Consider the following 11,436-nt stretch of genomic DNA (forward strand, 5'->3'; position numbering starts at 1 on the left):
CCAGGATGGTCTCGATCTCTTGACCTCGTGATCCACCCGCCTCGGCCTCCCAAAGTGCTGGGATTACAGGCTTGAGCCACCGCGCCCGGCCCCTCTTCTGCTTTTTAAACAACTTCCTCTGAAGGCAAAATAAACCCCAAAAAATCCCACATTTTGAGTCCTGTGTGGCACATAGTTTCTCCCTCACAGGGGGGCCCTGCCTGGAGGTACTCTTCCAGGGAACCGTTGCTGGCTAGCTTTACTATTAGGTTGGTGCAACAGTAATTGCGATTTTTGCCACTGCTTTCAATGGCATCGAAATACTTTGATACAATCTCTGCTCTCTACTTGGGGGTTCCCAAATATTCAGACAGCATCATTCAGCTGAGCAGACATCCAATGACTGACAGCTGGCCTTTCATCCAAGTGTTTGGGATTATGTAGACACAGCCCCCATTGGGCCTTTTTCGTGAATAGGAATGACCCTGTACCTCAATCACAGTGGAAATGTAGCTGACTTCAACTTTTCAGATCTCTGGCTTCCTTAGCTGGAGTTAACACCAAAGCACAAGAAGGCACTTGGCAGACTGCCCAACCATTAAAAGTTTCATGGCCTTGGCTGGGTGTGGTGGCTCACACCTGTAATCCTAGCACTTTGGGAGGCTGAGGCCTGTGGATTGCCTGAGCTCAGGAGTTTGAGACCAGCCTGGGCAACACAGTGAAACCCTGTCTCTACTAAAATACAAAAAAATTAGCCGGGCTTGGCGGCATACATCTCTAATCCCAGCTACTTGGGAGTCTGAGGCAGGAGAATCGCATGAACCTCGAAGCAGAGGTTGCAGTGAGCTGAGATTGTGCCACTGCACTCCAGCCTGGGTGACAGAACAAGACACCATCTCCAAAAAAAAAAAAGTTCCATGGCCTCATCTCTAGATAATTTAGATAGGTTGGAGGCTGTTCAAGGTTTACTTAACACAAAGAACCCCAGGAACACACCAGTGAGAAGTACCATGTGCCTCAGGTCTTCACAGACAGGAGGACCCTGAACTATACACACACATCCTGCAATGGTGCAAAAAACAGAGCCAGCCTAAGGAGCTGATTCGAAGAGGCTGCCTTGCGTGGGGCCCTTGAGACAGCCCTGTGAGAAGTGTCCCCCTTGACTCAGTGTCTCATTTAAATTACCTCATGTGAACTGCTCAATAATAGTAACAGATGCGTACTGTGTGCCATGCACTGCTGTCTCCGAATGCTGTACAGAGTCTGAAGGTGTTATCCCCATTTACAGATGAGGAGCCTGAGACACAGACAAGTAAATACCTTAGGCCACACAGCAGAGCCAGGATTTGCCCCCAGGTAGTCAGCTCTGGATAGAGCCTGTGCTGTTAACCTTTTGCTCTACAAACCCTCAGAGAGGTGTAATATTTTTGCTTTTATATATTATATACATACATATATATATATATATATATATTTTTTTTTTTTTTTTTTTTGAGATGAAGTTCAGCTCTTGTTGCCCAGGCTGGAGTGCAATGGTGTGACCTCGGCTCACCGCAACCTCCGCCTCCCGGGTTTAAGCGATTCTCCTGCCTCAGCCTCCTGAATAGCTGGGATCACAGGCATGCACCACCACGCCCAGCTAATTTTTGTATTTTTAGTAGAGATGGGGTTTCTCCAAGTTGGTCAGGGTGGTCTTGAACATCCATCCTCAGGCGATCTGCCCGCTTCAGCCTCCCAAAGTGCAGGGATTACAGGTGTGAGCCACGATGTCCAGCCTTTATTTTTATCTTATACTTAAATAATTGTATTTATATAAATCATTTATATATTTATTCATTTATAAACATGTGTATGTCATACATTTATTTTTTAACATAGTTTATAAAGATTTATATATTTTATACATTGTTTTATGCATCCATTTAATAAACTAGCATTAACTGAGCACCTACCATATGCAAGTACTATGCTAAATACTGAGAAACAATGACAAATAAATATATGGATAGGGGCCGGGTGCGGTCACTCTCGCCTGTAATCCCAGCACTTTGGGAGGCTGAGGTGGGCGGATCACCTGATGTCGGGAGTTTGAGACCACCCTGACCAGCATGGAGAAACCCTGGCTCTACTAAAAATACAAAATTAGTCGGGCGTGGTGGCGCATGCCTGTAATCCCAGCTACTTAGGAGGCTGAGGTAGGAGAATCGCTTGAACCCGGGAGGTGGAGGTTGCAGTGAGCCAAGATGGCGCCATTGCACTCTAGCCTGGGCAACAAGAGCAAAACTCCATCGCAATAAATAAATAAATACACACACACACACGCACGCACGCACGCATGCGCGCGCGCGCGCGCGCACACACACACACACACACACACACACACACACACACACGGATGGTAAAGGAACAGAGAACTAGCAGCGAATAAGCCTCTGCTGTGTATGGAGAAATCTGCTAAAGTCTTCACCCATACTATCTTACCTTTTGTTTTGTTTTGTTTTTTGTTTTATTTTTGAGTTTCGCTCTGTAGCCCAGGCTGGAGCACAGTGGCGAGATCTTGGCTCACTGCAGTCTCTGACTCCTGGGTTCAAGCAATTCTGGGTTCTCAGCCTCCTGAGTGGCTGGGATTACAGGCACGTGCCACCACACCAGGCTAATTTTTCTATTTTTAGTAGAGACAGGGTTTCGCCATGTTGGTCAGGCTGGTTCCGAACTCGATCTCAGATCCACCCGCCTTGGCCTCCCAAAGTGTTGGGATTACAGGTGTGAGCCACCGTGCCCGGCCCACACTATCTTACTTAATTCTCCTAACAATCCTATGAAGCAGATCCTGTGAAGAAGTTTTTACAGATAGGGAAACTGAGGATCTCAGACTCTAACCTGAAAAACAACTATGTACAGATTACTATCGAGTATGTTCAACTTTTCTGAGACAAAGAGGGCCTGGGACAGCAACTGGAGGCCGGTTCCTCTGGGAGGGAGCAGGTACAGAGAGAGGGGGGACAACACCCAAGATTCTACTTGGCAATGTTCCCGCCAGAATTTGTGATTTTGATCTGTCTCCCCATTCTCCACACAAACGCATGCAAGATCACAGAGGAGGGAAAGAAGAGGAGGCTTGGGTTGAATCATCCACATCAGTCCAGAGGACTATGGCGTCAGCCTGTCTGGGTCCAAATCCTGTCTCTCCCTCTTTCTGGGAGAATTCCCCCTGAGTAATTACTCAGCCTTGCTGTGCCTCAGTTTGCTCTTCTGTAAAGTGGGGATAAGAGTGCCCATTCAAGGTGACTCCTGTGAGGATTAAACAAGTGCTAATTAAAGCACTTAGAACAGTGCCTCTCACACTTGGGGCGAGGGGATGCTTCAGTCTGACAGAAGTCAGTACACGTGCAAGCTGGGAGAGCTGTAGCAGCTCTTCATTCTAAAGGGAAGGAGGTGGCCTCAGAAATGAGGGGTCGGAGGTGCCTGGGCGTGGCTCAGAAGCCCCAGGTCTGAGCCCGCGCGGCCACCGACCCACCGCCGACCTTCTTTTACCGCCCGCAGGACAGGGCCTGATTCCTAAGTGAAGAATCAGGAAACTTTCTTCTTTTCTTTCTTCCTGAGGGAAGAAAAGAAAAACTAAGTGTGGGCCTCCTAATGCCGCAGGGACCCCTTCTCAGAGGCAGAACTAGTTTTATTTTTGCATATTTAGATAAACGAGAGGGCTTCCGGTTCCTTGAGTGGTGACACTACAGCTACCTGCGGCCAAAGCCTCGTGGCCGTCTCCTCTCCCGTCCTGTCTGGAACCTGCGGGAGCCACGGGCCCACAATCAAGTCCCACAGAGCGGAGATCTGCACCCGAGGCGTGGGGATGTGAGGGCCGTGTCGTGGGGACCTCACCGGTCTCCCCAGAAGCGGGGAGTTCTGAGTTAGAATCCCGGCTTGGCCCTTCCCTCTGTGTGCATCCTCGGGCAAATCACCCAGTATCGCTGAGCCTCAGTTTGCCCGCCGGTAAAATGGGCGTGGCACTCCCCGCCTCTCCCGGACAGCCTGCGCGGCAGCGCTGACGCGGACATCGCCCCGGGCACCGCGCCAGAGCGCGCGCCGAGGTGTCGAGGTCGGGGGGCTCAGACGCCGCTGCAGGGCCCGCAGCTGCTGGCGTCATCGCGGAGGGCGGGGCCGCGGGGCGGCGCTCGGGGCCGGGAAAGGGGGCTGGAGCGGCGCCCGCCGCGGCTCAGCGCATCCCGGCTCTCCGCTTCCCTCCCCGCCGCGTCCCCGCGCGAAGATGGCAACCGAGGGGCTGCACGAGAACGAGACGCTGGCGTCGCTGAAGAGCGAGGCCGAGAGCCTCAAGGGCAAGCTGGAGGAGGAGCGGGCCAAGCTGCACGACGTGGAGCGTGAGTGCGGGCCGGGAGGCGGGCGGGGAAGGCCAGACCGGCTCGCGACTTCCCGGGCGGGGGCGGCGGGGGCGGCCGGGGCTGCGACGGGAGTCAGGCCGGCGCCACAGCCCGGGAGCAGGGCCCAGTGCCCGGGCGCGCAGGTGAGGCGCGGGTAGCGGCCCGGAGCTCCGGGGCGCGCGGATGTGGGACCCTCGGAGGGTCCGGGCGCCTGACAGACCCCCGCCGCCCGCTAGCGGAGAGCCGCGGGACCAGCTGTCCTCATCACCTGCCTGGAAGCAGCGGACTAATCGCGTTCCTGCCCCTCCCAGGCGGAGGGCAGGGGGTGGGGTGTTGGTGGTGACGAGCGAGCGGGCCAGCCCGTGTGGGCGCGGCCTAGGAGAGACTCCTGTTTTGTTTTTTCATCATCTTCTGGCTTTCTCCATCACTGTTGTGTCGGTTCTCAGTTTTGCTTTTATGAGACTCCAATTTCAGAGTTCATTTTTCCAGCCTCTCCTCTATGCTTGGGGGCTGGGAGCTGGATGACAGGAGGGAAGGGAAGCGGAGGACCTCACCAAATTCAACCGTTCAGTTCGTTTAAGGCTGTTTAAGAAGCTTTTGGATGAAAGCGGTGTGATCGGCGTAAAAGAGCCATAGCAACCTTAAACTTCACCATCACCACCGTAATTCAGAACTGGCTCTGTGATTTTTATGAGTGAGCGATTAGATTAAATAGCCAGGTTCGGTGGCTGTCGGCCAGAACGGCGTTCCTTGACTTTGTCAGAGACTCCTCCTCAGCAGAACGTGGGCTGGGGGCCAGGCTTGGGGAAGTGGTAGTATCTGCTCACTTTTCAGCCCTGAGGGTGGCATCTCCTCTTTGCTGGGCAAGGCCTCCCACGGTGCCCTCCCGCACACCTTGACGTTGTTCTGCCATTCCTAATGGGTGCCACCCTTTACATTCTATTTGGAATGGAAACATGGGGTTCGTGCTAGGGCCTTCAGCCTTTGATATCTGAAGATCATGTAAGAGAAGTGGATGACCTGAATTTAGCATGTGCTGTGCTTTCCTAGGGGTCTCCTTTAAATAGGAGGCACACTAAGCTTAGAAACTGTGTCCAGCAATCACTAACCTTAAACCCCAAATAATGTAGTTATGCAAATTCAGAGTTACTTTTCTTACATAACAACAGCAAAGGTGGATGATCACTGCTTTTGTTCAGCTGCACCGTACCCCCTCAATCCCCTGCCACCCACGCCTACGCTGTCTACCCTGTCGGGGACCCAGGCTCCTTCTGCCTTTCTTCCCCACACCTTAGAGCAGTGGCATTTGCCCCATGATTATATGATTGCCACAGCTCCAAACATCACTTCTGTATCCAAGGCAGGAAGAAGAGGGAATAAGCACACCAATCTCTCTTTGCTCCCTATCAAGAAAGCAAAGCAACAGTTTTCCCAGAAACCCTCCTTGCAGTTCGAGACCAGCCTGGCCAACATAGTGAAACCCCGTTTCTACTAAAAATACAAAAATTAGCTGGGTGTGGTGGTGGGTGCCTATAATGCCAGCTACTAGGGAGACTGAGGCAGGAGAATCGCTTCAACTCAAGAGGCGGAGGTTGCAGTGAGCTGAGATCGTGCCATTGCACTGCAGCCTGGGCAATAACAGCGAAACTGTGTTTCAAAAAAAAAAGAAACCCGCCTCCCTCCCCCAAAGATTTCTCCCCTGGGGAGATCTTCCTCCAGGATCCCAGCCCTCCTTTCTTCCAGTTTCTCAGCCCCTTTGTTTCTTCTTCAGCATCCAGCATTGAGACTTCATTGGTCAGAACTAGGCCATGAGGCTACTTTAAGGGAGGCTGGGAAAGGCTCAGCTGAGCCATTCCCAGCCAAAGCTTGGTTTCTGTCATCAGGAAGGAAGTGGGGAATGGATGTTAGGAGGTATGAGACAGGGTCTGCCTAATCTCCCTTTGCAAATTCCCATACTCCAAATAATAACGATCATGCCGTTAGTGCCTCTAAAGTATTAATAGGTCATCTAACTTCTCCCTTTGACAGATGAGGAAACTGAAGCACAAAGAAGTTACAGGACTTACAGAAGGTCCCCTCCTAATAAGTGATGGGACCAGGATTCCCCCAAAGCAGTCAGAGTGCCAGCTCAGGCTCACTTTGGATTTTTTTTGCCAAACCCCTTTGAGCTTCATGCAGAGGGTGTTCAGAAACTCACTTATTCACCAGTGCATACTGCACACCTGGATATTTTCAGCTTTTCTGTGAATTTGTAAGTTGCCTTAAGACAAAGAGATAGCAGAGATGACACTTTTCAATAGGGAAGCTCAGGGGACAGATTTAGTCAATCCAAAAGAGGAAGCTTTTTTGTCCTGCCAAGAGTAGTGCCCTCGAAAGCTAGGGCCAGATTTTAGACTCACAGTGGAAGGGTCTGTCCCTACCTGCATATGTCAGAATTTTTGAGCTGGAAAGACTAGAAGTCATGTGGTTGTGTCTCTCTTGATTCCCCTGCAGCTTCCAGACCACTTCTCTTCCACCCCCCATAAAACCTTTGCTCCTTGAAGGTTCTTATCACTCTGTTGACCTCTTCCCCGTTGACATGTCGCCTGACTTCCCAGCCACTTTCTCTCATTTCTTTTCTTTTTTCCTTTTTTTTTTCTTTTGAGACAGAGACTTGCTCTGTTGCCTAGGCTGGAGTGCAATGGTGCAATCTTGGCTTACTGTAAGCTCCACCTCCCGGGTTCAAGCGATTCTCCTGCCTTAGCCTCCCAAGTAACTGGGACTGACTATAGGCGTGTGCCACCACGCCCAGCTGATTTTTGTACTTTTAGTACATGGGACTTTACCATGTTGGCCAGGCTGGTCTCGAACTCCTGACCTCAAGTGATTGGCCCGCCTTAGCCCTCAAAAATACTGGGATTATAGGCGTGAGCCACCACGCTCAGCTATTCTCTTCTTTATTCATCTTTTTTTTTTTCTTTTTTCTTTATTTTTTATGGAGACGGGGTTTCCCCGTGTTAGTCAGGCCAGTCTCAAACTCCCAACCTCAGGTGATCTGCCTGCCTCGGCCTCCCAAAGTGCTGGGATTACAGGCGTGAGCCACGGTGCCCAGCCCATCTTTTTTTTTTTTAAGAGATAGGATTTCACTCTGTCATCCAGGCTGGAGTGAAGTGGTGTTATCATAGCTCATTGCAGCGTCAACCTCCTGAGCTCAAGCAGTCCTCCTGTCTCAGCCTCCCAGGTAACTGGGACTACAGGCATGCACAACCACACCTGGCCACTTTTGTTTCAAAATTCTTTGTAGAGACAGGGTCTCACTATGTTGCCCAGGGGGGTCTTGAACTCCTGGCCTCAAGCGATCCTCATGCCTTGGCCTCCTAAAGTGCTAGGATTACAGGCATGAGCCACTGTGTGCCCAGCCAGGTTCTCTCCCTTCTTAAGGACTTTGGCATTTCTTAGGACTGTGGCTTGAGTCTTCCTCTTGCCCCTAAGCCCTGCCCTGTCCTGTGAGATGACATGCTGGCCCCCTCACCATCGCAGCCCTGCTGCACACACCTGGGTTCTTGTCAGCACTCAGGACTGCCCCTCTTCCCTCACCTCGAATTGCTGCCTCCAGCTCCAAGCATAGTCTCTCCCTGGGGAGATCTCCTTCCTCCAGGATCCCAGCTCTCTTCTCTTCCAGTTTCTCAGCCCCTTCCTGTCTTTTCCCTCAGTATCCAGCATTGAGACTTGGGCCACCATTTCAGCAGCAATCTTGCTAAGTAATCCAAATTTCCTTCTCCTTCTACCTCTTCCTGGGAGCTGCCTGGTAGGACCTTAGCCCTGGATGAATCTGATGTCTCCTCTCTCTCTTGTGCCTGCAGCTGCTGGAGAAGTGGCACACAGGAGGCTTGCTGAGACCGTTGTCAGTTCCACAGTCACAAATTTTCCAAGGCTCTCAGAGCAGGCTGGAGTTCTCTGGTCAGCTCTTCACAGTGAAAATTTCAAGACTTTCTCCATGCTGCATGGGTCTCTGACTCCTCCCCTTCCACCTGGACTCCTCCACAGAAAATGGAAGCTCTAAACTGTTCCCTTAGTGTCACACTTCCAAACCTACCTCCACATGCACTGACCTCACACCTGTCCCCTTCCTGGCTTTGTCAGTTCCCTCTCACCACCAGGCATGAGATCACATCCTCTCTAGCCTTCAGTCACCTTGGCCTAGCAGTTATTCCTGTCTCCACCCCTCTGTTGACATGTACACACACCCAAGCCTGTCACTCATTCAGCACAATCTGCTGGCCCATTGTATGTCAGGCACTGTTCTCAGCCCTGGGGGACACTGCAGTGAACAAGTCACACCAGCATCGCTCCCTGGCAGAGCTTCCATTCTAGTGCGAGAGTCAGAGGACAAATGAGTAATACGCCTGACAGGCTAGATGACATGCCTTAGAGAGGAAAGAACTAAAGCAGAAAGTGGGAAGTGAGGTGTGGGGGAGCAGAAGCTTTAGAGAAGGTGACCCAGGGAGGCCTCATTGAGAAGGACTTTTGAGTCCAGACCTGAAGGGAGAGAAGAACCAGCACCATGACTCCCATCTGGAGAGCAAACTTCAAGCAAAAGGAGACGCTAGGCAGAGGCCTCAGGAGGGGTGTATTTGGCGTATTTGATGTATCTGAGGAAGCGCGAGGAGACAGGTGTGCCTGGAGGGGAGTGTGCAGGACAGAGTCTAGCTGGAGGTTATGCTGGGAGGTCCTGCAGAACCCCATGGGCACAGGGACAATTTGGCCTCTTACCCCCAATGAGTCGGGAAGCCCTTGGAGGGTTTCAAGAGAGGACGGACCTGATTGTTTTTTTTTTTTTTTTTTTTTTTGGGGGACGGAGTTTCGCTCTTGTTACCCAGGCTGGAGTGCAATGGCGCAATCTCGGCTCACCGCAACCTCCGCCTCCTGGGTTCAGGCAATTCTCCTGCCTCAGCCTCCTGAGTAGCTGGGACTACAGGCACGCGCCACCATGTCCAGCTAATGTTTTGTAGTTTTAGTAGAGACGGGGTTTCACCATGTTGACCAGGATGGTCTCGATCTCTTGACCTTGTGATCCACCCGCCTCGGCCTCCCAAAGTGCTGGGATTACAGGCTTGAGCCACCGCGCCCGGCCTACTGGGCTCACTCTGCCTGCCATGTTTTGTGGCAGAACAAGACAGCCTGAGGGAGGGCAATGAAGTGTGAGAGGTGAGTGACTTGGGGTAAGAATTCTTCACAAATGTCTCTCTCCCTCTTATTAGAGAGCCTGCCTTGCGCACCACTTGCCAGCTCTTGATGGAAGTTACAGCTGCAGGTGAAAGAGTGAGAGATGATTTCTGAGTTTGTCTTGGTCCCACAGTTGACCCTGCAGCTGCTCTTATCTTACCCCAGCCTAGACGCCCCCAGCTTCTTCCTAAGTGTGTTCATCCCTTGGCACTCGGGTGGGAAAGGGAGGAAAAGATGCTGATGAGTTTTACCTGTGGAAGTATAAGCTGGCGCCCTGCCAGGTGTCAAGCAACTGTGGTGTCATTTTTCCCTGTATGAAGGAAGGTGGTATCTCATCCCTGTCAGTGGGATGAACAAGCAGGCTTAGTAAAGCCAAGTAATTTGTTCAGGGGCAAGCAGCTGGTTAGTGGTTGGGCTGGGATTCAGTTTGGGAATGATATGCCTTACTTTGCAGGGCTTCCATTGAGCAAGTGGCTGAGAGCCTGGGGGAAGGTGGGAAGGGTCTGGTGAAGCTGAGGAGGACCATAAACTGAATCTGTTCACTCCCCAGAGCAAGGGCTGCCAGCATGCACTTTCCTGTATCTCTTATGGTGACTCGCAGCCCCTTAGTTGACAGATCTGTTTCTTTTTTGTTTTTGGGTTTTTTTTTTTTTTTTTTTTTAGATGGAGTCTCGCTGTGTCACCCAGGCTGGAGTGCAATGGCATGATCTCAGCTCACTGCACTTCTGCCTTCCAGGTTCAAGCGATTCTCCTGCCTCAGCCTCCCAAGTAACTGGGGCTACAGGCGTGTGCCACCATGCCTGGCTAATTTTTGTATTTTTAGTTGAGACCAGGTTTCACCATGTTGGCCAGTCTGTTTTCGAACTCCTGAGCTGAGGTGATCTGTCCACCTTGGCCTCCCAAAGTACTGGGATTACAGCTGTGAGCTACTGTGCCTGGCCCGACAGTTTTGTTTCTGACACACACAGGCCTTGTTTCTTGCCCAACTGAGATTCCCAGCCCCTGCTTCATGATGACCTCAGCAGATATCTCCCATTTTGGATTCCAAGGATGGTTTCCTGTGAATTGGGATTGTGTGACCAGACACGTGAGTTTTATAGTACCAAATTAGGGTACATGGCTGACACCAGAGGGGCATGGTGTATTCCCCAGAGCAACATGTGTTAGATGCCTGCACATTTTTACATTTTAGTGTTGTTATATACGTGGCCTAGAAGCCTCTGCCTTAGTCAGGGAGACCCCTTTAGGCTATCAGCTAAGGTAACCAACTCATCCCAGTTTAACTGGGACCCTCGGTTAGTTTGTTTGAGATGGAGTCTTGCTCTCTTGCCCAGGCTGAAATGCAGTGGCACAATCTTGCCTCATTGCAAACTCTGCCTCCCAGGTTCAAGCAGTTCTCCTGCCTCAGCCCCTAGTAGCTGGGATTATAGGCATGCACCAGTATTATATATCCTTGGCTAAGTTGTATATTTTTAGGAGAGATGGGGTTTTGCCATGTTGGCCAGGCTGGTCTCAAACTCCTGACGTCGAGTGATCCACCAGCCTCAGCCTCCCAAAGGGCTGGGATTACAGGCGTGAGCCATGGTGCCCCGCCAGACCCTAGGTTTTAAAATGGAAAGTCCTGCATCCCAGGAGACCCTCCAGTCTTAGGCAAACCAGGATAGCCGTTGCCTCCTATTAGCTTGGACTTGCCTAAATTCTTGCCTTAAGGTGAACACAATAAAATTACAGAGCATAAATTCTGAGAGAAAAATGAAGGTTTCCTGTCTTCACACCCTGAGCTCTTCACTTCCATCCCTTTGACCCTCATCCCCAAGCCAGATGCTTGGCCAACATTAAATATAGAAGATGTTTTTTTTTTTTTTTTTTTTTTTTT

The 11,436-nt window shown here is 51.1% G+C and overlaps 1 protein-coding gene across 4 annotated transcripts in view; it reads left to right on the forward strand.

Annotated features, from left to right (window-relative positions):
• Positions 1-11,436, forward strand: part of GNB5 (G protein subunit beta 5) — a 66,904-nt gene that overhangs the window by 9,124 nt on the left and 46,344 nt on the right. For 2 of the 4 annotated variants that reach the window (XM_032297433.1, XM_032297434.1), the window contains one exon: positions 4,244-4,355. The exons of 1 other annotated variant lie outside the window; for it this stretch is intronic. In XM_032297433.1, coding sequence (XP_032153324.1) covers positions 4,244-4,355 — 112 coding nt within the window. Of the gene's footprint in view, positions 1-4,126; positions 4,356-11,436 lie in introns of those variants that run through there. One more of the 4 variants, XM_032297435.1, reaches the window with a different exon arrangement.

Source organism: Sapajus apella, unplaced genomic scaffold (assembly GCF_009761245.1).
Source record: "Sapajus apella isolate SASKATOON/1434 unplaced genomic scaffold, GSC_monkey_1.0 scaffold37, whole genome shotgun sequence".
Taxonomy (NCBI): Eukaryota; Metazoa; Chordata; class Mammalia; order Primates; family Cebidae; genus Sapajus; species Sapajus apella.